Source organism: Pelobates fuscus, chromosome 3, assembly GCF_036172605.1.
Source record: "Pelobates fuscus isolate aPelFus1 chromosome 3, aPelFus1.pri, whole genome shotgun sequence".
Lineage (NCBI taxonomy): Eukaryota > Metazoa > Chordata > Amphibia > Anura > Pelobatidae > Pelobates > Pelobates fuscus.
This window is the reverse complement of record NC_086319.1, coordinates 288,280,907-288,308,488: the sequence shown is the minus strand read 5'-3', so window position 1 is coordinate 288,308,488 and position 27,582 is coordinate 288,280,907. Positions and strand designations below refer to the sequence as shown.

At 42.1% G+C, this 27,582-nt stretch overlaps 2 protein-coding genes across 2 annotated transcripts in view; one reads left to right on the top strand and one right to left on the bottom strand.

Annotated features, from left to right (window-relative positions):
* Positions 1 to 19,878, top strand: part of DUSP26 (dual specificity phosphatase 26) — a 54,998-nt gene extending 35,120 nt beyond the window's left edge. The window contains exons 4-5 of the mRNA XM_063448677.1: positions 3,198 to 3,200; positions 18,980 to 19,878. Of these exons, the coding sequence (XP_063304747.1) occupies positions 3,198 to 3,200; positions 18,980 to 19,173 (197 nt within the window). The 3' untranslated portion in view covers positions 19,174 to 19,878. The remainder of the gene's footprint in view (positions 1 to 3,197; positions 3,201 to 18,979) is intronic.
* Positions 19,879 to 19,889: 11 nt separating this feature from the next.
* LOC134601781 (disintegrin and metalloproteinase domain-containing protein 9-like) overlaps positions 19,890 to 27,582 on the bottom strand; it is a 170,181-nt gene continuing 162,488 nt past the window's right edge. Inside the window, exons 15-16 of the mRNA XM_063446282.1 lie at positions 24,886 to 24,960; positions 19,890 to 20,226 (exon numbers count right to left, since the gene is read on the bottom strand). Coding sequence (XP_063302352.1) covers positions 20,214 to 20,226; positions 24,886 to 24,960 — 88 coding nt within the window. The 3' untranslated portion in view covers positions 19,890 to 20,213. The remainder of the gene's footprint in view (positions 20,227 to 24,885; positions 24,961 to 27,582) is intronic.

Genomic DNA, 27,582 nt, shown 5'->3' with positions numbered 1-27,582 from the left:
AAGAGAGTACTGACTACCTTCATAATTTTTGGTGTATGCAGTGCAGTTGAACACTGGGCAATAAGACTGGGAAGCTGGAGTGCTAAACCTACAAACTGTATATATATATATATATATATATATATATATATATATATATATATATATATATATATATATATGTATATTTGTGTACGACACATTTAGAGGACGTATGAAGTAATAAGAAAGAAGCAAAATGTAGTAAGAGCAAAGTCAGTTGATGTGTGCCGAAACTGACGTGAGGTTAGACCTGTAAAAGAGGGCCCGCCTAGTTGAAGTGAGAATAAATAGAGGGTGTGGTGGGAGGGGCACTTCCGAGATCGTAGCCGACAGGTAAGCAGGGGCTTACTGGGTTTAAATAGGGTTCATAGTGCCTCCCACAATTACAGGCCAAGCCTTCTATTTGTGTACGGCACATTTAGAGGACGGATGAAATAAAAAGAAAGAAGATGATTTCCACCGACCTATATTTTTAATGATATGTGTTGGTATGTGATTTCCGGAGGTGGCTGTGGCTGGCCCGACAATGAATGTGGGTTATGTCCTAGCTGGAGTAGGAGTAATAACGTACAAATGTAAAGTATGACTTGTTTGGTGGTTAGGGGTTTTCCATGAATGGCCAATAGTGGGGAATCAGGGTTGGAAGTTTGTTGGGATTCCACTAGTTCATCCAAAACGTGGATTGGACACCATTTGGGAGAGGTAGGATAATATTTAATCTCTACTGGTGGACCAGTTTGGCTCATTTTGGTATGGGAAATTGACAAAATTTAGTGGTCCCGGTTTTTAATTAGGTGTTTTAGCTGAAGGCATGACTTAAAGTCGGACGCCTTTTCCACAGAGAATTCTTTAGGTCTTAAGAAACCATTGAAGGCTATGTAAGCCGCGGACTTGATAATTAGGTTCGTGGTTTGTTCAAAAGGGGACTTGTCTAGTACATCAGAGATACTCCTAAACAGTGTACTGTCTATGGGAAGTCTCTTAATGGGATTATGTACTGTTAGTCTCTGAATACCTTTAAGGATACTTTTAACTGGGTAGGAGGCTAGAAATTGAGTTTTGTTGGGATAACTGGTTAACATGTAGTGTTGTATGCCTGTTAAGTAAAGTTTCATTGTATCGTAAGCTAATTTAAGAGAAATGTGGCAAAAAGTTGTAAATGTGACCATGGTTTCTATGGAAAAAACATTTATTATACAATAATCACGAACAAACTTTTTAAACAAATCTTATGCTCTTGAATATGCTTTTTTGTATTAAAGGGACACTATAGTCACCTGAACAACTTTAGCTTAATGAAGCAGTTTTGGTGTATAGAACATGCCCCTGCAGCCTCACTGCTCAATCCTCTGCCATTTAGGAGTTAAATCCCTTTGTTTACGAACCCTAGTCACACCTCCCTGCAAGTGACTTGCACAGCCTTCCATAAACTCTTCCTGTAAAGAGAGCCCTATTTAGGCTTTCTTTATTGCAAGTTCTGTTTAATTAAGATTTTCTTATCCCCTGCTATGTTATTAGCTTGCTAGACCCTGCAAGAGCCTCCTGTATGTAATTAAAGTTCAATTTAGAGATTGAGATACAATTATTTAAGGTAAATTACATCTGTTTGAAAGTGAAACCAGTTTTTTTCATGCAGGCTCTGTCAATCATAGCCAGGTGAGGTGTGGCTACGGCTGCATAAACAGAAACAAAGTGATTTAACTCCTAAATTACAGTGAATTGAGCAGTGAAATTGCAGGGGAATGATCTATAAACTAAAACTGCTTTATTTAGCTAAAGTAATTTAGGTGACTATAGTGTTCCTTTAAGAGATAAGCCAGCCTGTGCGAGCGACCTACTTTGGAGTAACAGGGTATTTAGAGCACGATTAGGTCTGTAAAGCTCGGAGGTTGTCTGGGTTGTGCGTTTGCCGACTGATGGATTCAGAAAAACTCCTGTAAATTAGAGCGTGAGAGAGCGTCAGCTGCGTTGTCTGAACACCGGGCACGTGAATGCAATAAACACAGAATTGTAGGTTTGCTGCTAGCCAGGTAAGTCTCCTTACCAATTTCATAATGGTAAGGGACTGAGAGCGGCCTTTGTTAATAATATCACATGCCGCCACGTTATCTGAGAAGCACCTGACAGACTGCCCACTCCATTCCTTACCCCATATGTGTGCAGCAGCTACGATTGGGAAGACTTTGAATAGTGCTGAGATGGTATTGAAGTTCTCTAGTGTGGTAGTCTCTAGTGGCCAAGAGTCGTACACCTATTCGTTACCAAAAATAGCTGCCTAGCCTATGGCACCCGATGCGACAGTCCAAACTACCGGGTAGTCGTCAGAAATAGGGGGGAAGAATAGCGACCTGCCATTCCAAGATGACAGAAATAGATGCCACATTTTAAGATCTGCTCTAGCTGGTTCGTCTAAGAGGGTTGTGGAGTCGTCGTCAGGGAGACCGTGCAAGAGAGAGAGGATTCTGGAAATGAAAGACCTGTCCTGTGGAATTATTCTCATTGCAAAAATGAGTGAACTGAGTAGTGACTGTAGTTGTTTCCTGGTGCAAGTGCCCTGTGACGTGCAGATGTTGATGTAAGAAAGAATTCTGTCTACTTTCTCTTGGGGCAGGCTGGCTTGCATAGAAACATAATTGAGTGTTATCCCCAGGAATGTAATCTCTGTGTTGGGACCTTCTGTTTTGTCCGGGGCTTCAGGGACTCCTAAATCTTTGAACAGAGTGAGCATGTGATTTAGGCTGTGTGGTGTGCAGTGGTGTGGTTCGATAGGGAGGAAGTCGTCCAAATAGTGTATGACTATTGGACATCTGCATTTGTTCAATAGCAGCCAGGTTAAAGTTTCGGCGAAGATATCGAATATCTTGGGGCTACTTTTGGAGCCGAAAGTTAGTCTGGTAGCAAAATAATACCTGTCTTCCCACTTAACTCCATGCAGATGCCAGAGTGACTGATGAATGGGTAGTAATTTAAATGCGTTAGTAATGTCGGATTTACTTAACCAGGCAGCCTTCCTGGAATAAATGATGGCTTGTATGGCGTCGTCAATTCTTGCGGCTGAAGGGAGAAATCTTCTAACAGGATCAGTGCATTTAAGCTAGGTGTAGTGGAAGAGTGAGGTGCAGAAAATCAATAATGAGTCTCTTTTTATTATTAAATTTCCCTGTGGCGATTCCTAGGAGGTTTGTCCTCCAGAAGGTGAAAGGTGGTGTTGTGAACGATCCTATCATGAAACCGTTAGTGATTTCTTTAAGTAGGAGTTCTTGTATGCTACTGGGATATGTGAGTGCTGACTGTAGGTTGGGGCATTCCAAAATACCTGTGGGGAGTGTAACAAACCCTGTGTGAAACCAATTAGTAAAACCCGATGTGAGAAATTCTACCAGATGTAAAGAAGGATGATTAGACAGGGAGCGTTGCAAATTAGGAACGTTTATTGGAGTAGAAGATTTTTTAGGGTACAGCCTGTTTGGGCACATTGTTTTAGCATGCGCTCTGTAACAAAGTGAGCACACGTGAAGAAGCCTGCATGCACTATAACTACAACCACCGGCGTTGAAATTATTGCAGACTTGTGCTTTACCCAGAAAAACAATTGGCCTGCCTAATTTGTCTCTCAATTCTCTCTGGGTTGTGTTGGATTGATAATCAGCGTAGGCGTTACTGGTAGAGGGAATTGTTCGTTTTCAGGACAAAAATTTATCGTATGGGCTGCTGATGAGCATATGGCGCAGGAAGGTGTTTTGAGGCCCGCAAAATGTCTTAGAAACAGTTCGGTGTCTAACTGACCCCAGTCGGTGTTTGTATTGTATTGGGACAGTGATGCGGCAGATCTGGATCCGAATGATTTGTGGTAGTCATAAAAGGCATATCCTCCGTACTTATATGCTAAGTCAATGACTTTGTGTAGGTATAGGTCAAGTTCTTCTCTATGGAGGGGAAAAGCTATACAGATACCGTCTCTGTATAGACTGAATGCTAGGACAAATTCAGGGATGTTAAGTTTCCTATTTAGTCTTCGATCTCTAGACTTCATGACTACTGACAGATCATCAAATGTATATGACCTGTTCTCGACTACATCTTGAGAAGCTATCAGTAGTGAAGCCAGATTTATGTTTTTCCCCTCTATTATGTCACATTTGAGATTCTGAGGTATGAGTTGAATAGGGTTTATGATGTTGGTAGTTTTAGTGGGTAAAGGGTTATTGTTACCTGCTGGGTTAGGTTCAGGCTGGGCTATAGGTACTGGAACCTCTGGAATGGTTGGAGTATTATTGGACTCCAGATTAGCCAACCTATTATTAATAGTAGCTACAGAAGACACTAGGGAGGCCATCATAACGTGCAGTTCTGCCAAGCTGTTTTTCACATTAAACTCTGAACTAGGGCCAGGCCTTTCGTTGTCCTCAGTAGTGTTTAACAAACGAAAGAGTTCAGCTTTCCTGGCTGTAACCGGGAATGGGATATTCCTCTTTTTGAATTCCAAGGTGATTTTGAGGATAGTCCAAGATCTACAGCTGGAAGCTGGGCTTGCCGGTATGGGTTGCCTTCTCTGCAAGCCTGATCTGGTTGGGGTGCTGGTAACCGACAGGTCATCTCCTTGAATGGGAGGGTTAGACATGCTAAGGGTGTGAGGCAGATAGCTTGGTTAGTATGGTATTATATAGATCTGCAGTAACCCAGATTACTAGATTAGTGCTCTAAGGCGAAATTGTATTAACTTACTATCTTGGGTGACAGGTGACGCCCTGACTACTTGCCAAGTGGCTTTGAGAGGCTTTACCTATGATTTGGCTTGTGGGGCTTTTGTGCCACTGAGGTGGGTGGCGGGGTGTTGGCCTCTCGGTGACACGTAAAAGATTGTAATATCGATTGGCCGTGACGAGTGAGGCCCTAACTATGATTTGATGCAAGGCTATGACTATGCGTTGGGCCGATTGGGCTCGAACCTCTGATGGAAGGAATGATTGTAGGCCTTGCTGGACCACTTGACTATAGACAAAGAGGCCTATGGGAATATACCTAATTGGCGAGAGCTTTATTAACCCATAACAAATAACCTAACTGGGTTAATTATTTAACGTACCTGCTATTTGCCCTCTATAACGTATTCGGTAGTGGAAAGAATATCCCTACTTGATCCTAAAACATGTCATAATAATTAAGTTACCACCTAACCCCCAGGTGAAGACTATTGAGATTGCACCGTTAAGCATAAGAGCAGATACTAACCGTATATCTTGACTTATGTTAGGAAGATTTGGCTTGTCCTGGTAGGGCGATATCTTGAACTAATGTGGGAAAAACGTGTCTTATTTATTTATGGTACTTGTTTATCAGAAAGAAATACATAAAATTATTAGTAGGTAGGTAATTTAGAGGCCTACCTCTTTAAATAATGCGGTTGTATTTAACCAAGAAGGCACCGTTGCAAGCAATGTCAGTAATTGTATGATCTTTAAACAGGAGGGAAAATAAACGTGCTTAATTGTTATTTAATTTATACACTGTATGGCATAGTTAGGATGAAACTGAAAACATTTTTTAAACATGAAATGCATAAGACAGAAGCGGAGCATAAATATTAACCTATTTAACATACTTATATTCATATAAATACATTAGCTAGGGCTTTAAGAAAAAGTACTTTAGTGAATGTATGAACTTAGCTGCCATTAATATACATTCTGTTTAAGGATATAGCGCCGTTCGTTTAATTTGACATGAATAAAGTGGAAAGGACGTTTAATGAAAGATATAGTAACCATACGAATTTTAACACGAAATGCTGTTTAAAATGAATAAACAATGTTTAACAACTCTGTTTAAACTAATTGAACTTCTACTGATCTGTATGAGTGAATTGCCAGCGTGGCAAATAAACAAATGTTTACATGAAAAAAAACTAAAGTTTACACGAAATAAAAACGAAAGATATATATGAAAGTGTGTTTTACAGGAACGGCAGCTATATATATATTTCCTGGCCATATCCATGGCAGCACAACATTGGGTAGCTCCTCCCTATCCCCATTGGACAGGAATAATAATTAAGCCGTATAAGTACCACCTCCTGCCCCTCCTTCCCCAGTCTTTTTTTCCTGTCCTATCCCTAGGACATGTCGGTCTTTTCAGACTGCTAAATTTTTCTTTTATGGCTTACCTGAGGATTAGTTCCTCTGGCCCTTGGGGAGTTCACCCTCTCTCCCCTGGGAAGTCTCCAGTATACGGCCCTGCGCAAAGGTGTCCCCCTGGAGAAAACCCCTTTAGTGACCGGGGGTTTTTTCTCTCCATTTCCAGTGATGACATGGAAAGGTACATGGAATGTGACTGGTTTCCGGTTTGGTATCCTCCCACCAGGCTCAAGGTAATATTGTTTTATTTTACCTGTTGGTTTTTCTTTCTTTTGGAAAGTTTTTTTGTTAAGCGTTCTGGGGTTTCCCTGCATGGCTTTCGGGAGCCTCCTGTGCGCCCGCGCGGCGTGTAGGCGTCTCCTGTGCGCCCGCGCGGCGTGTTGGCGTCTCCTGCGCGCCTGCGCGGCGTGTATGGGTCTCCTGGGCGCCTGCGCGGTTCTGGGGACTCTGGGACGCATGCGCGGAATTCGCGCGCAAATCTGGCCGTTTCGCGCGTCTTTTCGGTCATCTGCGCATGCGCGATGACGTCAGACGCCTTCTTAAAGCGCCAGGCCTCCTTTTTTGTCAGTTTGGATTTTCTGCTTCCTGGAGAGTTTCTGGCACCGTTGAGTTCTGTGGATTGTTGATTCTTCGTCTTTTTTCTTCTAAAGTAAGTTCTTTTTCCTTTCTCTTTTTTCTTTTGTTTGGTTTCCTGTAGTTTTTCTTCTGGGTTCTAGTTTCGCTGTTTCATCTATTATTTATAGATGGATTCGCGCTCAGGATCTAGAGAATCAGAATCTTCTCATCATAATAGGTCACAATCTAAGCGATATAGGTAAGCCATCCATTTTTGGAACTTATTGATATTTTGATATCTAAAAGAGGGGTAATGTACTAATATTCACGTTTGGTGTATTTCAGTGATAAAAGTACAAAGACTTCAGGATCGTCCAAAGGGAAGTCGCCCAAAAGGACGCTGTGTGTATCCTGTGATAACAGAGCCATAGAAGGGAAACGTCTCTGTTCGAATTGTCTCTCAGCAGCCGCTGGACCTTCTCAGTTAACACCAGACTTTAAGCAGCTTATCAAGCATGCAGTTGCCCGGGGCATCAAAGAGGTTGGTAAGACCCACACGCGACCTAGATATTCTGAGCCATCAGATTGGTCTCCTGATAACTCGGAGGATGAGTTTATGGACACGGCTTCGCTGAGAGACTTGGCTTTTTCCTCGGAGGAGGATGCTTTGCCTGATCCTGACTTCCTGATACCTGCGGAGGTGGATCATTTGATTGCTCGGGTCAGAGAAACCCTTACTTTGAAAGAGCCCTCGGAGGAGGAACCCTCTACATCTAACCGCTATTTCTCAGATCTTAGAAAGAAAAGAGCGGCCTTCCCTGTGCATACCACTATTAGTGACCTTATTAAAGAAGAATGGTCCAGGTCTGATAGGAGATCCTCTGCAAAAGGGAAATTCTCCAGATTATATCCGTTTGATCCCAAAGATGCTGAAACATGGGATCTTCCACCCAAGGTTGATGCTGCGGTGGTTAGGCTAGCCAAGCGCACTACCCTGCCAGTGGATGATGCAGGCTCCTTCAGGGATCCAATGGATCGTAAGATGGAATACTGCCTGTCTAAGTCCTATGTAGCCTCAGGCACGAGTCTCCACCCTGCCGTTGCTCTCACGTCTGTTTCAAGAGCTATGAAGGTTTGGCTACAGGAGCTGGAAGGGGACATCAAGAGGGGCAGGAGCCGTTCCTCTATTGTTGATGCCCTGAAGGATATGCGTCTAGCGATTGATTTCTCTTCGGAGGCCGCAGTGGATCTGGTGAGAAACCTTGCTAGAAATATGTCCTTCTCGGTTTCCTCCAGGCGGGCGCTCTGGCTCAGATCTTGGGCGGCCGATGCTTCCTCCAAGAATAGTTTGTGTTCTCTGCCATTTCACGGAAACATGTTATTCGGCAAGAATTTGGATGAGTGCATCAAGAGGGCGGCTGAAGGGAATAAAGCCTTTCTACCCCAAGAGAGGAAGTATAAAGGATCCTTTCGCGCCCGGAAAGAGTACCATTCCTTTCGTGACAGTAGGTCCTACAAGCCGGGTAGGGAATACTCCCGATTCCAACCGAGGAGAGGTGCCCCTTCTGGGTACAGAGGAGGCAGGTCTCGCGGGTCGTCTTCCTCTAAGGACCCGAAGAATCTATGACTACGTACGGCCCAAAACCGAAGGTGTTGGGGCTTGTCTTCTCCAGTATCTTTCGAGATGGACCATTTCCACAAGCGACGTTTGGGTGCTGGATATTATTCGGAGAGGTTACCTACTGGAATTCTTCAAGCATCCTCCCAACCGATCCTTTCACCTCACAAAATGGCCAGGGGACAGGGAAAAGTGCATGGCTCTACGAAATTTCGTCCATTCCTTGCAGAAGGAGAAGGTCATCGTCCAAGTACCGGCAGGCGAAAGAACTCAAGGATTTTATTCTCACATCTTTTTGACAAGGAAATCCTCAGGGGGTTGGAGACCCATTCTGGATCTGCACAGGCTGAACAAGCATCTGCACATTCGCAGATTCAAGATGGAATCTCTGCAGTCTATAATAAAGGTTGTGTCACCCAACCAATGGATGCTGTCTATAGATCTACTAGACGCATATTTTCACATACCCATTGCCCGAATCCATCAGAAGTTCCTGAGGTTTGCTGTAGAGGAAGGTCACTTCCAGTTCAGGGCCCTCCCCTTTGGACTGAGCACAGCTCCGAGGATGTTTACAAAGGTCCTGGTTGTTCTCATCGCGGAGCTCAGAAAGCAAAACATTGCTATTTACCATTATCTGGACGACGTTTTAATCTTGGGAAACGACGTGGATTCTGTGACATCCCAAGCTATCACCAGCATTCAGTTTCTGCAAGCCCACGGCTGGAAGATCAACACCAAGAAAAGCCACCTCCACCCGACTCAATCTATGGTTTACTTAGGTGCCCATTTCGACACCCTAAAGGGTACTGTCCAGCTCTCATCAGTGAGAATTCTGAAACTCAGAAAGTTATTGAGGAGAATGCTGAATTCCCCGGTTGCCCCTGCAAAGGCGGTAATGAGCCTCCTTGGTTCTATGTCCTCCACAATAGGTCTGACGAGATGGGCTCAGTGGAGAATGAGACCATTCCAGGCCAACTTCCTGAGTCGTTTCTTATCCGGGAACCTGTTCCGGCCCATCAAGCTTCCCCTGAAGGTACGCCATTCTCTGATCTGGTGGCTGAACAGAAAGCACCTAGCCAAAGGCTTTCCATTAGGGGACATCGCATGGAGGACCGTGACAACGGACGCCAGCCAGTGGGGTTGGGGCGCTCATTATCTCCACGACTTTGCGCAGGAAGAATGGAATTTCAAGACAAGCAAGGTTCATTCCAATCTGCTGGAACTTCTGGCTGTCCTCAAAGCTTTGAAACACTTCTCGATCCAGCTCAAGGGTCAATGGGTAAAGATAAGGACGGACAACTCCACCGTAGTATCCTATGTCAATCACCAAGGGGGTACCAGGAGCTGCAAGATGATGGTACTGATGAATCACCTGATGTGGTGGGTTCAGAGAAACCTGGCGGGCATTGTAGCCATTCATCTCCCAGGGAAACGGAATCAACTGGCAGATTTCCTCAGCAGGTCCAGAGTAAATCCGGGGGAATGGTGCCTGGCTCACAGGGTGTTCCGCATGATTGTGGACAAGTGGGGTCTGCCTCAAGTGGACCTTCTAGCCTCTCGGGCCAACAGAAAGGTAGCCCTTTTCTTCACAAAGGAAGAGGACCACCTGGCACTGGGAAGAGATGCCTTATCAAGCCCCTGGAGGTTCTCAATGGGCTATGCGTTCCCCCCGTTTCCACTAATCCTACCGCTCCTGAGGAAGCTGAGATCGGAGCGGGTGTCTCTCATCCTGATTGCGCCTTATTGGCCTCGGAGACCTTGGTTTCCTCTGCTTCTGAGTCTTTCGGTGGAACCTCCTCTCCCACTCCCCAAAGTTGCGGATCTTCTGTTCCAGGGTCCTGTCATTCATCCAGACCCTGTCTCTCTCAACCTTATGGCTTGGAAACTGAAAGGAACCGGCTGTTGAATAGAGGATTCTCCCAGACCGTGATTGATACTATGCTGAGGGCGCGTAAGCATTCCACTTCGGCCACTTATTATAGAGTATGGGAAGTTTTCTCCAACTGGGCCCTTCACAGTAATGTGGATGTCCGAGATCCCTCCTCCTCCCATATTTTGGATTTCTTGCAATCTGGCCTTGAGAAAGGTCTGAGCTATAACACTCTCAAGGTACACATTTCAGCCTTGTCCGCCCTGACCAGTCATAGATGGGCGCTGGACTCGGATATCATCAGATTCATCAAGGGTGTCCTTCACATGAAACCTCCTATTAAACCGTTTGTCCCTTCCTGGAGTCTCCCTCTGGTTCTGGATGCCATGAAGTTGAAACCTTTTGAACCATTTGATTCAGTTTCCCTACAGGTTCTCTCTATTAAGACTGCCTTGCTGGTGGCCCTAGCCTCTGGCAGGAGAGTTTCTGAGCTCAGTGCTCTGTCCATCAAAGAGCCTTTTACTATCTTCCACAAGGACAGAGTGGTCCTCCGTACTGTTCCAGTGTTTCGACCCAAAGTTACTTCCTCCTTCCACATCAACGAGGATATTGTTCTTCCATCTCTGAGGTCGGACGCCCATGGAATGGGGAATTCTGCTGACCTGTCCTCTCTGGATCTAGTGAGATGCCTCCGGATGTATATTGATAGGACTTCTGATTGGCGTTCTTCTGACAGTCTCTTCGTTCTTCATAGCGGCTGTAAAAAGGGCTCTCAAGCTCCCAAATCTGCCATTAGCCGATGGATAGTAGCGGCTATCATTCTGGCTTATCAGTCCGCCGGATATCCGGTCCCTGTGGGTCTTAAAGCCCATTCCACTAGGGCTCTCTCTTCTTCCTGGGCAGCCGCTGCTAATGTCTCCCCTGAACTCATTTGTAAGGCGGCTACATGGTCTTCCTCTAACACTTTCATTAGGAGCTACCAGATTGATGTTAGAGCAGGGTTGTCTGATCAATTTGCTAAATCAGTCCTGTCTGTATCTAATTCCTGATCTCTGTGTCTGTCACTTGTTGTGGTGTTAATACACTTTGCATTTATGAAATTTTTTGAGTCTGTGTCTCTTTCCCTCCCTGGTTTTATTGCTTGGGTATTACCCAATGTTGTGCTGCCATGGATATGGCCAGGAAAATGGAAAATTTATTCATACTTACCGTAATTTTCTTTTCCTGGTTATATGCCATGGCAGCACAAGGGTCCCGCCCGGGGATATTGCTGGAACACGTGACTGGGGAAGGAGGGGCAGGAGGTGGTACTTATACGGCTTAATTATTATTCCTGTCCAATGGGGATAGGGAGGAGCTACCCAATGTTGTGCTGCCATGGCATATAACCAGGAAAAGAAAATTACGGTAAGTATGAATAAATTTTCCATTATATATACATATATATACGAATGGTCAAACAAAAGATTTTTTAGGCAAACGTATTTCTGACAATGTAAGAATGAAGTGTGCAAGGAAACAGACGATAGTTTAAACGAACGCCAGATTAAACAAAGAGTAATCGGTTAATGGTTTGTGAATAAATGGTTATTATCAGCGTTACAGTCGAACGGAAATGTTTAGACGAACGAGTGATCAATCATAAGTATAAGGGTGCGTTGGAATGATAAGAGTATAACTTACAGTTAGCCGTTCGTATGCTGGCTTCCTTGTTATACTCACAAACTTAGTTTAGAACAGAAAGTTTGAAACGGACTGCCGGCAGGCAGGAAAATGACGTCAGGGTCCTGTGAACCGGAAGTAAACAGAATCACTTCCAAGATCGTAGCCGACAGGTAAGCAGGGGCTAGTACACGCCAAGCGGGATGACGAAGGCCAACTTGGGGATAGCCTCCTCGGCCAGGGAAATCTGCCAGATTGGGCCTAACTAGGGGTCCTACTATGTACACCACTACCCGACTGAAGGGCTCCTCGATAATTGGCAAAGATCAGCCGAGCTTTGTGGTGGTCCCCGCTCTTACCTACTCACTGACAAATATCACAAGTTTGCCAGCACAGCCTAGAGATCCCTGGCCAAAAGAAGTTCTGGGTCACTCTATGAGATGTCCGGCATATGCCCAGATGCCCCGCTAAAGGTACATGTGCCCAATCCGGAGAAGTTCCAACCTGTACTTGCTTGGAACTAAAAGCTGGTGCTTCTGGGATGGGGCTGCCCCTCTAATGTGTGTTTCGTTATCCTGTATAACCGGTCCTGTTCCCAGATAAACCTTTCGCTCTCAAAACCCCCTTTGTTCGGTGTCTGCAGGGCCAGATTCAGAGCCCAGTGGGCATGGTGCTGACAATTATGATGGGCCTAATTATCGACCAAAAACACTAAAACAATCATACCTCCCAAGCGTTATTTATCTGATGGAAATGGTGTTGGAGGGAAACTCAAATAATGCAGCTATAAGAAAAAAACCATACTCTATGCTAATCTCTCTCTAATTTATGCTTTCATCTTTCAAGTAAATCCATACCCCCTAACAGCAGTATCCAGTGAAGCAGGAAGTCAATGGGCGGGGTAAAAGGGTAGGATACTGACGCAAATCACATGACCAGAACTGCCAAAAGGGGCTAACAGGCCCAAAAAGGGGGCATGTCTGTCCAAAGAATTGGGAGGCCAGCTTGGCATCAGTGTCCCTATGTATCACAGTGTCAGTGTCCCATGTCGCCCAGTCCCTTAGTCTCCCAGTGTCTCAGTGTCGTCATTTCTCCCTGTGTCCCCATGTCTCAGAGTTTCCTGTGTCACTAGGATACTAGGGGACACTGAGAGACATGTGGACACAGTGAGACATGGGGACACTGAGACACCAGAGGACACTGAGACACTTGGGGACACTGAGACACTTGGAGACATGGGGGCACTTGTGGATACAGACATGGGGACACTGGGAGACATGGAGACACTGGGAGACATGGGGACACAGACACTGGGAGACATGGGGACACAGACACTGGGAGACTAGGTGGCACTGGGAGACTAGGGGACAATGGGAGACATGGGTAGTTATGGTAGGGTGTGGAACTGCACTCTATCCCTTTAAGCAGTATGTAGCTGGGTGCGACTCAGACAGTCTCAGTACCAGAAACCAAAATGCTGAATAACAAAATAGAAGGAAAGTCGAGGCACTCCAAGGTACAAATCAGGCAATTTTATTGAACCAACTCCATCGCAACGTTTCGACCTACACGGTCTTTATCAAGCTGTCAAAGACCGTGTAGGTCGAAACGTTGCGATGGAGTGGGTTCAATAAAATTGCCTGATTTGTACCTTGGAGTGCCTCGACTTTCCTTCTTATGGGAGACATGGGGACACAGACACTGGGAGACATGGGGACACTGAGACACTAGGGACACTGGCTGGGAGGCATGGGGACACAGACACTTGGGGACACTGGGAGACATGGGGACACAAACATTTGGGGACACTGGGAGACATGGGGACACTAAGACACTAGGGACACTGAATGGGAGATATAGGGACACTGGGAGACAAGGGGACACTGAGACACTGGCTAGGAGACATGTGGACACTGGGACACTAGGGATACTGAGAGACAAGGGGACACAGACACTGGGAGATTAGGGGACACTGGGAGCCGTGGGGACACTGAGACACTGGACATTGGCTGGGAGACATGGAGACACCGTATCCCTCGTGTCTGTATGTCCCAATGTCCCTATGTCTCACAGCGTCCCCATGTGTCTAAGCATCCCCATGTCTCACAGTGTCCCCAAGTGTCCAAGTGTCCCCTAGTGTCTCAGTGTTCCAATGTGTCCCCTAGTGTCTCAGTGTCCCCATGTTTCCCTTCTGCCTTTCCCCCCATCCTTCACTTCCCTGAGCTGTAGTCTCTGCAGACTGGGAGCTGCTGTCTGAACTCTCTGTGCTGTGTAGCTGCTCCCCTGCAGATCAGTGAGTAGAGAGAGGTATATGCTATAATTTCCTATCCCTGCCTCTCTCCTCACACAGTGATCCCTACTGGCTGGTGCTGGTAATGCAGAGTAATCTCCATTTATACTGAGAAAAATACTTGCATTTGTATTGCCGTTATTACTGCAATACCGGCACGGCCAGGCAGCCTCAAATACCAGCTGTGCTGGTAAAATACCAGTCAGGTGGCAAAACCAAGAGTAGCGTGTGTGTAAAAAATAAATAAAAATAAAGTTTTTTTTTTTTTTTTTAAATGGGCCTATTCCATGGGGCTGGAGATGCAGCTCCATCAGCCCCTATGTTAATCCGGCCCTGGGTGTCTGCCTTGGTCCTATGCTTGTGTAGTGTGGGGTCTTCCCGGGCCTCCCTCCTAAACTCCTCTAAGGTATCCCAAGCTTACGGGGTCGGACCTACTGTCAAACTCAGAGGTTCAATTGCCTAATTTGCTGTGTTGTTGTCGGTTGTCTGGAGTAGCAGCCTGAACAGGGTCAGCGTCATGTAACACCTTCGTCGGGTTTAGCCTTGGTTTCTATGCAGTGGGTTGTGGCCAGGGATAGTGCAGCATTGGGGATTCTAGGGGCCTTTGGGATGTCCCAGCTGTTGGCATCGGAAGTTTCGGGGGCCTATCTTTGGGTTGCCTGGGTGGCCCCAGGTAAGAAGGTCGAGGTTGGTGAGGGGTCGCTGGGAGGGGACCTTAGTGGTGGTCTGTCAGTCTTCCGGGTGTCTGTATACTCTGGGATTAGCAGATTAAAAAAATGTTCCAGTAGAAATAACTGCAACACCTTTTCTCCCGACACTGCTTTGCACCCTCTTACCCAGTGAGATGGAGTTCTGTGGAGGCGGCAAGCCCATTCACCATAAGAGTCATTATTTGGCTTCCTTAACTCTCTAAACCGCCTGTGGTATGCTTCTGGGGTAACTGCATACCTGGTGAGCAATTCTTCCTTAACGCTGTAGTAGTGATGGATTTCTCCATCAAGTATAGCTCTGAACGCCTCGGCTGCTTTGCCTGATAGCTTCCCGGCCAAGATCGGTACCCATTCCTTTTCTGGTACCTTATGGAAAGCACATTGCCTCTCAAAGTCTGCAAGGTATCCATCAATTTCCCCCTCTGCCTCTTGGAAGTTTTTGAAGGCGGAGAACGTAACCTTTTTCCGTTCTGGTGGGGTGGAGGGGCTTTCAGCTGCAGGGCTTCCTGGATCTCCGCCAAGCATAGCTGGTACTCCCGCTTATCTCGTGCCTCAGCACTAGCAGTGGCCAGCACTTGCAATGTGATTTCCGCTGGAGGGTTTGGCCCGAAAAAGGCTAGACGCAGCCGAACTGTCGCATCTGTTAGTCTTCCTCCAGGTTTGCGTAAATCTTTTCGGCAAGGGGGTTGGTTCGGTCCTGCTCCATCAGTTCGTTGATTAAATCTCTTTTCCTACGGTTACTGGCAATTCATCTCTTTAGGAAATCTTTTAGTGTAGATCGTTTTAGCCATTCGTATCCGTTCTCCATCCGTTATTCTGCCACTGTTGCATGGGTCAGCATCTGTTCCTGGGAAAATACACCATCCCACCGCTGCCACCAGATGTGACGGCCACCCGGATAGGAACACGGGTTTCGCCGCCAAGAATGTCTTTTTCCTCTTTCCAGAACTCTGCTGCAGCCACTCTAGTAATAATAGCAATCAAGAGTAGAATTTCCCAAGTGGTAAAACTTCAGAGTAGGTATAGCTGGGAGTGAACTGTATTATTCATGGCCACACATGCAAAAGCCCCCTGCAAGGGGTTTCCAACACAACATTACTGGGTCATCGATCCCATGATCCTCTGTGCCTGAGAGAGAATTCAGTTCCCTCTCAGGTACAGAAAATCTACAATTTCTATAACACCCCAAAACATACAGCAAACAACCATATACCCCCTCAAGTATTATATCCCCGGGTAGCCTGGATCTGAACGCACAGTATATCCAAAAAGCACTCAGATACCACGAATACAGACAAAATGCCACTGGGGTAAGGATTTGACTGACCGCACTGAGACTCCTGCCCAAAATAGTTCCATAGAATCAGTGGTAGCGGTCGGTCTCTTTCGGCAGTACGAAAACACACAAAATACTGAACGTATGCTTGAGCCGGTCAGCAGATAGTGTTCACCTTATTCGTGGGGATGATACCATCGAACAGTGTTCTCCGAGGATGTATAGAAACAAACACAGGCGGGGATGGAAGTTCAGCTGTATTTGCGAGGTTGAGGGTCTGATTCTACTTCCATGCACTCCTGACGACGGCATGTAGACACGCCGAAACCCGCGTTCAGCGTTTCTAAATCACTTTTTTATTTTGGGCACTGGGTAGCACTAATTATGATTTAATTAGTTTGTCTTCAGACTTAGCAATTTGTTCTACCAGGTGCAGGGGGATTTGTGGCATTTGTGAGACTAGCTGAGTTTTATGTGTTATAGGATTACCATTAGGGCTAGCTTTTTCTACCCTTGGTGTCTCAGCATAACTTATACTCTTTGAACGTTTTTGCTATTTGTAGGAGGGTAGGTGGACTATGTCTTCGTAGGTAGAGGGTTATATATACTTTACAGTTCTTACTAGGAAGCCCATTGGGATTTTCTACCCCTATTCCCCAGTATATACGGTTGCCTTTACCTTCTGTTTCCTTTCCTTTCCCCGAACCTACCTGGTTTCTCACACATTATGCACATGTGGTTTATGCACATTACGTCACCAGTGCTCCTCTATGAGGACCATTGGATTGGACCACACCAGAGGAAGCCATGCCTCCTCTGTGATAGCACTGGAGGAAGAAGTGGTAACAAGGTAAGTATATCTTTTTTTACATTTTTTTTTTTTTTTTGCACCGGATGGATGGGAGGATGGGGGATACCTGCCTACAAATAGGGACAGGAATACTGTTGCATTAGGAATACAGATTTTTAGTTCTAACGCTATAGTGTTACTTTATTGAGATGATGGTGTTATCTATGATATGGGAGATTTCAGGTGTTGAGTTGAGGATAAAGGGCAATCGCTAACAGCTCAGTTTTATTAAAAATCAGAGATTTTTCATTGGCCCAAAATAATAATAATATATGTGCAGTATGACACGTGATCACACAATAAAATACTTATTTGCACTGCACTGCACTTTATTGTGTGATATGTCATGTCAAACTGCACATATGTGTACATATTTTGCTCCGAAGACATTTTCTTTTTGTTATTTGGAATTGTGAGAGCCAGTTCCATCTTTTGGCAGCACTCTTTTCACGATTGCTCCTTATCAAATTTGCAGTATTGTAGCTGTAACCTTCTAACATTGCTCCATGGTCCAGTTCTGACACTCACGTCCCTATTGAATGTGCTTTTGACATGGATTATCACAGGTACTTTGACCGGGTTGTGGGTACCCATCCCTATTGAAAGCAAAATTACATAGTTACATAGCTTAAGAGACTTGCGTCCATCAAGTTCAGCCTTCGTCACATATGTTTTTGCTATTGATCCAAAAGAAGGCAAAAAACCTAGTCTAAAGCGCTTTCAATTTTGCAACAAACTAGGAAAAAATTCCTTCTTGACCCCAAAATAGCAGTCAGATGTCTCCTTGGATCAAGCAGCTATTACCCCACTAATTAGAAATTATATCCCTGTATGTTATGTTTTTGCAAGTATTTATCCAATTGCAGTTTAAACATCTGTATAGACTCTGAAACCACCTCTTCAGGCAGAGAATTCCATATCCTTATTGCTCTTACTGTAAACAAACCTTTTCTTTGCCTTAGATGCACTATGTATTCTCACAACTTTTTATTATGGCCAGCATTACGTTTTTCATCAATGTGAGCTACAGTAGCTCTTCTGTGAGATCAGACCAGACGGCCTAGCCTTTGCTCCCCACATGCATCAAAGAGCCTTGTGCACCCATGACCTGGTTTTACCAGTTGTCCTTCCTTGCACCACTTTTGGTAGGTACCAACCACTGCATAATGGGAACACCTCACAAGGCTTGCCGTTTTGTGTTACTATGTGTCTTCCATCATGACATAGTGAGAACAAACAGAGGCACACTGAGCCCTCAGCAGATGCTTAGATCTAAATCTAAAGTAACTACCTTTATTGGAAAAAGAAAGTACATCCTCTTTGAATTCTATGACTTTAATTATCAAGGCATAATAACAATCATCTGTTTTGTAGCAGGTCTTAAAATGTATTTTATTAAATAAATCATGACACTGTGTAATAATGTGTGTTGTTGTTCATCTGAGGTTGAATTTACCTAATTTTCAAACCTGCTAAGGAACAAATGATTGTTATTTATTTATTTATTATTGCCATTTAGATAGCGCCAACAGATTCCGTAGCGCTTTACAATATTATGAGAGGGAGTATTAACTATAAATAGGAAAATTACAAGAAAACTTACAGGAACGATAGGTTGAAGAGGACCCTGCTCAAACGAGCTTACTGTCTATATGAGGTGGAGTATAAAACACATTAGGACAGGAAATAGCAATCAAATAAGGTGGGAATGTGTTGCGCATTAAAACTTCAAGTGGTCGTTATCATCCACAGAATAGTGAACAACAAATCCACTTTGAATGCTAAAGTGAGTAATGTTTAAATTACTCCATTCAATATGAGGGAATTTGGGACAAGATAACCAGAGAACTAAAAATGGGACACAGTACAATTCCCCACAAGTCTTTTGGCTTTGTAGTAAACACTTTTGTAGGTTTACATATTGAGCTGAAGTTCATTGCCAAATGTAATGAGGAAAATGCTAGGTTAACAGTGATTTTGTTTTGTTTTATAGGTAAGATTTTGGTCCACTGTGCTGTGGGAGTAAGCAGATCTGCAACTTTAGTTCTTGCATATCTTATGATACATCAACACATGAATTTGGTAGAAGCCATTACTACAGTAAAAGACCGCAGAGGAATCATTCCCAACCGAGGATTTCTACGTCAATTAATAAATCTGGACAATACCTTAATGCAGAATCGTTGATCTCAATATAACTTCTTATCTATTCAATTATGGGCTAATTTTATTGAGCCCTTAATCTAATCACCAATTACATTAATTCTAAATTACAATGTACTAATGCAATACATATCACAGTCTATGATTTAAATGTAGGGGCATGTAAAATACACTAAAAAGTTTTTGTTTGTTTTTAAATTAAATACCAGTTATTAGACATTTAATATATGTAGTCTTCTGATTTTAGGAAACAGTATCACTAAGATTCAATAAATGTGCTATTTTAATTTTGTGGCTGGCATTTGTTGTCAAACTAAATGAAGCTTACGAGTTTAACAATTCTATATTTAAAAAAAATGCTATTTAACTTCCATCTTGACTACTAATTCCATATAAAAGCTCACAGATTATTGCACATTAGCAGAGTTCTTCATATCACATGTTTAAATTGAAGAGGTTAACAAATTTGAGCCATTAACGATCACATTTTCATGCATTAAATTGCTGTTCTGTAGACCCAATAAAACTTTTACTTTCTAATAGATTAATGCAAAATCAAAAGAAGAATAGACTGGCATTCCTTTTGATTGTTTGAATCAATTGATACACAGACTGAGAATCAACTAGCACAAAGTTGGCAAGGTAAATGCATTCAGATACCTGAAGTGTGCAGCATTGAAGCAGATGGGATATACTCTACAATCAAATGAAGCACATCAAGCAGCTTTGTTTGTGACGTTTTTCATTCTGCTCCTTTATTGTATTGTATTGCCATCTCAATAAATTTTACTTAAATTGTCAAGTATTCATGAAACATCAGTTTGCACATAACCTTAAATTTATCAACACACAATCTGATCTTTAATGCGCAGTTTAACATTGGTAATCATATAAATATTGTATTTGTATTCAATACATATATTAATAACTTAAAATGGATTATGGGGAACAAAAATGATAAGAAAGAAGCAAGTATAACGTAATCTAAACAATAACTAGGGAACATATAACCCATTTAAAACAATGAAGTTGAAGGGTCATACATGACAAGGAGCTTCTGGCTTCTAAGTCTGTAAACTAGAAAAAAAAAGATATAACAGTTAGGGAACCTTACTCATATACAGTGATTCTTTTCAATAAAAACAGCTACAAAGCAAGTAGTGTCTAAACTTAGAGACAAGCAGGTATCAATTTACTTGAATGCTGTGACATTGTGTATACGTGTCTCGCTTCATAGATAAAAATCTTATGATTTCTAGCTCTACCTATAATATATATATATATATATATATATATAATTTCAAAAATATTTTACCAGGATAGATTCATTGAGATTTCTCTTGTTTTCAAGTATGTCCAGGGTCCACAAAACATTGCATTGTTACAATAGGATACAATATAATATATATATATATATATATATATATATATATATATATATATATATATATATAACAGGTAATAAATATATTCAACCATGACAGGTGCATTCTCTGCTGAGGTATATTGCCATAGATCTCTTAAGATCTTTTTTTAAGATTGAATGAAGATTTGACTGTGTCCCTGAAGTTATTCCATAATTGCGGTGCTCTGTAGGAATAGGAGGATCGAGCCACTTTATTTTTGTATTGCGGTATGCTAAATATCGTGCTAGTACTGGATCAGAGGTTATAGGTGGTGGGAACAGCTGGGGAGAGCATTCTGCTCAGGTAGGTTGGGAGCTTCCCAGAAATGCTCTTATGCACAAGGCTGGAAAGATGAAGAGTGTGTCGGGTTTCCAGCGATAGCCAGTTTAGCTCTTTTAACATGTCACAGTGGTGGGTAAAGTAATTTCATTCTAGTACAAAGCGGCAGAATTAATTATACAACTTATTACGTTTTTTATTAAGGTGGGTTTGTGGTGCGGGTGCATACACTACATCCCCATAATCAATGACCGGCATTAGCATTTGTTGCACTGTTTTCTTATTGTAGGGCTTAAGCAGAATTTGTTTCTGTACATGGCACCTAGTTTTGGGTAAAGTTTTGAAGAGATGTTTTTTAACATGAAGGCCAAAGGATAGATTGGGGTCTAGAATTTGTTCTGATCCACAGTTGTTGATTTTGTAGTTTATGTAATTTAGGTACAGTTCCAAAGATCATTGTAACAGTTTTGTCAGTGTTTAAGAAGTTTGTTATCCGCTATCCATTTTTCTACCTCTGTGAATTGGTTTTGGAGCACAGTCTCAAGCTGCAGTAGCTTGGGTTATCTAGCGCAGCTTACGGTGTCGTCTGCATACATGTGTACATTTGAGGATTTGCAGATGTTAGGCAGATCATTTATAAATAATGTGAATAGTAGGGGGATATGTATGGAGCTTTGGGGAACAACACATGTGACTTGAAGAGGGAGGGAAGCTCTATCAGAAATGGCCATATATTGCAATCGGTCTGAAACATATGATCGAAACCAGGTAAGCGGACGATCATCAATGCCTGAGTTTTTAAGTTTCAGCAAAATAATGCCATGGTCTACTGTGTCAAAGGCCCTGGCAAAATCAAGGAAAATAGCTCCAGTTAAGTCTCCTTGTTCCATGCCAATTTGGATGTCATTGCAAACTTTTAAGAGGGCAGTCGAAGTTGAGTAATTTGGACAAAAGCCTGATTGATCATGGATCAGATAATTTAATCATTGATAATATTCACATAGTTGCGTGCGGATGCATTTTTCCAAGATTTTTGACAATACTTGGAGCAATGATATCGGGCGATAGTTAGATACCAAAGTATATATGGTGCCACAGCTTACATGCTGCCATAAAGGATACACATACATAATTTCAAATGATCATTTCTAGCTAAAAAGGTGCCTAGGATCTTCACTCTTACACTTGTGTGCACTGACTGAATTTAGCCTGTGACCTGTGTTATTTACTAAAAACATACTTCAATGTGAATTTAAAGCCAGAGTAGCTGAATGGAAAGCATAACAGATTTACAAAATTTTTACAGTTCGGCTATTTTGAACTTAAATTTGGAATGCACTCAAAATAAATCAATTTACGCAGGAGTATCTGTTTCAGATGTCACCCAAATTGAAAGAGACAAAATAGAAGGAATGTGAAACCGAGCACTTTTCCAGTGGAAAAGATATTGAAAAGATTGAAATCCATTGTGTTGGCATACACCCACATTTGACAGGTTGCAAAATAAATGACACCAAAAAAGCACAAAACTGTCTGCAAAATGTCAATAAATGTCCACACCTTTACATAATATGTTCAATAACAGAAAAGCGTAGAACTTATAACAATGGTTGACAGAGAGTTTGATTGGAAGCTTTCAGTTTAGGATTGAACTAAATACAATGGTAGGGATAGCTACATTTAATTCTATTTTTCATACCTTACAATCTCATGTATGTAAAATAGAGGGGATAAGAAACATAACACAAATTCTTGGAAATGCATGCCTTCCAACAGTCCCACATTTGGCAAGACTGTCCTGTCCCACTTTAGGTCCCTGGTATCCCACATCTGGTGACACCAAGGAAATGTCACTTGGTAGCACAGCCCAAGCGCATCATCAGATGTGCAATCCACCATCCGGAGAGAGCTTCAGCAGCGCTACAGGCATGATCCTGTCAGTAAGGGACCGGCCAGGCAGGCTCTTATGCCCCTTTCAGTAGACAGACATGCTTCTTCTTCTGGGTGGATCCATTCATTATCAGCATTGCTGGTGATGGGTGGGTTGGTAGGTATGTAAATGACATTTTCTCGTTAAAGCTCTTTGCATATCATGAGCACTCCTGCCAACTTCTTCATGGAAAAAAATGTGAGTAGTATATGAAGCTCCTTTTGTATACTAGAATTACAGCTTAATTTGCTTGCTATTGAAACCTACTGCTACTGTTCTTATTTTGAAATGCATCAAATATGTATGTACACACCGATAGGAGCACTAGTAGCTAATTTGCATGTGTGCTTAAAGGAACATTCCAAGCCCAACTCTGAATACCTTACAACATGTCCTGGCACCACCTTCCCAATGTAAGTATTGAAACTGCTAGCTAAAGGTTTGACAATTTACCTGGGCTTCATTTGGTGACAGTGTTCCTCCACTAAGAGCCTGCAGGTCCTGCATGGAGCTTCAGTTAGCTCCGCGCAGCAGCTAAACTCTGCAGTGCAGGGCCAGCTCATTGAACTAAGCCCAGTTTAAGTTTCTTGTTGAGGAGATGATTGGCTCCAAGCAGACCCCAGTTTAGCAATCTGTTTGACTAGTTATATTGAACACTCTTGGCACCATAAGTATTACTGGATGTTCCTTTAAAACATTCCTCAATACACTGTGAACATAATGTTGACTGTTCACACAGGCATTCAGGGCAACAACCAGTATTAACCAAATGCATTGCTCATAATTTAAACAAGTAAACTGCCTGATATAAACTCATTAACTGAAGAAAAAAAATTAAGATATATTGTTCTATTATATTTTTCTAAAAAGCCCACTATGAGAATATTGCCAACCTTATTTGGCAGGGAGACAAGGTGTCACTCAATAGGGAATGCAGCATCAACTTGACTAACTTCAGTCAGAGCTTCAATGAATTCATGTTACTCCAGGAACTGAGAATTCTAGAGGAAGGGCTAGAGAACAAGTGACATACTTGCACATGGCAGAGACCGTAAAGGATTAGCCAAATCACAATGACTACTTCTGCTTTTAGGTAGGACTCTGTATGTCCAGAGTTTTAATTGAAGTACAGTTTTTAAAAAAAACAAAACAAACAAAAAAAAAAAAACACGAGTGTAACGCACACACTAAAAAATGGGGAATACTTCCTGCAGGGTGCTCCAGAAAGGGAGGGCCAATCCCTAAAGACATCAAATGGAAGAAAATATATAGCCAGGCACACCTGAGGTAGCTTCTAAAATACAGTCTTTTTTATTTGAAACAAGGAAGTGGAGACAATGTTTCGGATCCTCTCTGACTTCGCTTGATAAAGGCTTAGAGAGGAACCGAAACGTTGTCTCCACTTCCTTGTTTCAAGTAAAAAAAGACTGCCTTGTAGAAGAAACCTCGGGTATACTGTATATTTATTTTCTTCCATAGCATTTCAATCCAGGGATATTTGCACTTTTGTGCTGGGGAAAAGTTGCACCCCCGGTACAAATGACTTGGGTTGCCTAATGTAAATTCTGTGCACAAATGATGCCTGTCTTTGCACTGGTAACAGACATAGTGAGCTTCTACACTTGCAGGCAGCACTGGAAGCGCATCTTAAGAGGAAGCTTGAGTCTGCCCTCCCTTCCTTTGTACACTCCCTCCATCCCTCCTGGCACTGAAAGCTCAGCTCTCCTTTTTGGTAAAAAAATTATTTTTTTAAATCCTCCTCCTTACCTCCCTTGCCAACCCCTCTCCCTCCACTCCCATGCTGGCTCAGAGCACGCAAATGCACTGTGAGTGATGCAGCATGAGTCTAGTGGAAGCTTGAAAAGACATATCCTAGCGCTAAATTCAAGTTTTATATTAGTTAATAAGGGTTAATTGTGTAAAATAGGCTGCACATTATTTATAATGTCCAATAGGGCATTATAAACTATAAAACACAGTGAAAATTAGTATTAGTAATCATTTAACCCATATGTTACAAATCATGATCTCTCACAATTCAAGCAATTTACATGACTAAAAAGTGATAAAAGGTAATATTGACAAAAATCATTGGAGTTGGATGCCTGCAATAAAATGTACCTTTCTGATGTCTCCATTTCAGTCTCATCCTCCTCTCTACTTCCCTCATCTTCGTCATTTTCTGTCTCATCATCCCTACACCAAACAAAAAAACTTTGAACTATTTAAGATAAAATTATTTATTGAACAATACTATTATTTAACTGCATCATTTTAAACACTGTCAACAGTTCAGGTTTATTTTTGTACATTTCCTAGTCTAAGTCATACACAGCGATGCACAGTCATGCCTTTGAAGATTCACTTATATGTTGTCCCGGGCTTATTTGCCTCATCAACAATTGTAAACTCTTATCCTGTCTGAAACCTGTATGACACTCTTTCTCTAGTAGTACTATATTTTGCAGGATATTGAGCAGATAGGTATTTTTAAGATAATATTGAGAATTTCAATAATTTCATCATTCACCTGACTGCACCCATCTTAATCATTTTTTTTCCTTTTTTGGGGTTCTATATTCTTTAACCCCTTAAGGACACATGACATGTGTGACATGTCATGATTCCCTTTTATTCCAGAAGTTTGGTCCTTAAGGGGTTAAAGCTTTAATTATTTTTACGGCATGATTTTATACAGTTTTGTTTTTACATTTTTTACAGTATTACATGTAGCAACCTTGTTCCACATTGTATCACTAAAAAGGCACAACACTAAGGCAGAGACATTTCATGAATTACGAAACAGAACATTGATATTTGCCCACTACATAAATTCTATCCTGATATCAGATCAGGCAGTGAGATAATAAATAATATAAAACATTTATTAATGACTTTCATAATTCCTGAAGTGTTGCATTATTCAGTGGGAAAATTGGGTTATCTCACTGAATTTTATTTACAGGACAAGTAGTGAAAGCGCTAAGGCTTTCTTCTCTTGGAGGCATAGTGTACACATTTGCTTGGATTCTAGGAGCCAGGTTTTTGAACATCAAAAATACAATTCTTAAATGGACACTATAGTCACCAGAACAACTACTGCTTAATGTAGTTGTTCTGAAGTCTATAGCCTGTCCGTGCACACTTTCCAATAAAAACACTGTCTTTTCAGACAAAAGGCAATGTGTGAAGCACCTATGTTCAGCATCTCCATGCTCTGTATGGAGGCACTCAATGCTCTCGATAGGGGTGCATTGCTTCAAAGCACCTCGATGAGGAGAAGTTGATTTGTGCAGCATGGTGTTTTGCCACACAGGCACAATAGGCTCCCAATGCTTTCCTACAAGGGAGAGGCAATGGATTGGCTGAGATCGTCAAAATTGATTAACTCAGTCATGCAGGTGGAGCCAGCCGCTGCGAAAAAAGCATGGCATGGGGAAAAAGGTGAGTAGAAACACATTTACAATATAATTGGAGCAGTTCACCTAAACATACACAAACACACTCACTGACAGACACACACACACACGCACGCATTGACAGACAGACACACACACACTCACTGACACAAACATACACACTCACTGATACTGCAATACGCACATACTCACTGATACACACTGATACTGCAACTCTCTCTCTCTCTCACACACACATTTTCACATACACTTACAAATTATAATTTGTTCTGTTTAAATTTGTCCACCCAGCCAACCTGGGAGAAAAAAAAGGAGCAAAATAAGAACTTAAAAATAATATAATATAAAACTAAATAGAACTACAAAAGGGGGGGGGGGGGGGGCAGGGGGAGATAAAACCAAAAAAGGAAAGATTATTTAGATATAAGAAAATAAGAAATTCAATTGTAAGAAGTGAAAGAATGATAAGTAAAAATAAAATGTATGATTTAAAATACAAATTTTCAAAAATCACATATAAATATAAATTTAATAAAAATAAATATAAAATTAAAAATAAAACAAAATTTAATTAAAGGAAAAATAAGGGGAAAAAAAAGAAAAGAAATTTGAAATAAAGAAAGGAAATGTAATTAAAAATCGGGAAAGAAGGCCGGGTTGATAGTTCCTGTACAACATCAATATTAATAAAAAGTAGAAATACAAGGATTTCAGTATAAAAGGAAAATGGTGATCAACAGATAGTGAATGTTTCCAAGAGTATCCAAATCTAAAACAACAAAAGTTGTTCCTTAGATTTAGAACTTAATACTAATAGGCGCCAAAACAGTTTAGCTTAATGAGGCAGTTTTGATGTATAGATTGTGCCCCTGCAGTCTCACTGCTCAGTTCTCTGGTATTTAGGAGTTAAATCACTTTTGTTTCTGTTTATGCAGCCCTAGCTGCCCTGGATGTGACTCACACAGCTTTCATTAAATAAAGGTTTCAGATTTTACTTACTTTAGAAGTTTGTATTCCCTGCTCTGTTAATTGAACTTTAATCGAACACATAAAGCTCCTGCAAGCTCTAGCAGATGATAAGAAATTTGAAATCAAAAGTATTCTAACTCTTGAATAGCAGATGATTGTACAGTAAGATTTCAGAGGCATAATCTATTCACCAAAAAGGGTTCATTAAGCTAAAGTTCTGTTGATGACTACAGTGTCCTTTTAAGTCCTATGGTAATGCTTAAGTCCACTGAAAGTTAATTTTTAAGGTCAATTTATAACAGGAAGGGTTCAATCTTAGTCCTTATTTATTTAGGGGATACGTTTACTGTGCATTCAGAATATTTTAAGTTTCAGACTTTTTTTTATGAGGGCAAGAAATTGTTTTTAAAGTGCTATTGTTTTTAACGTT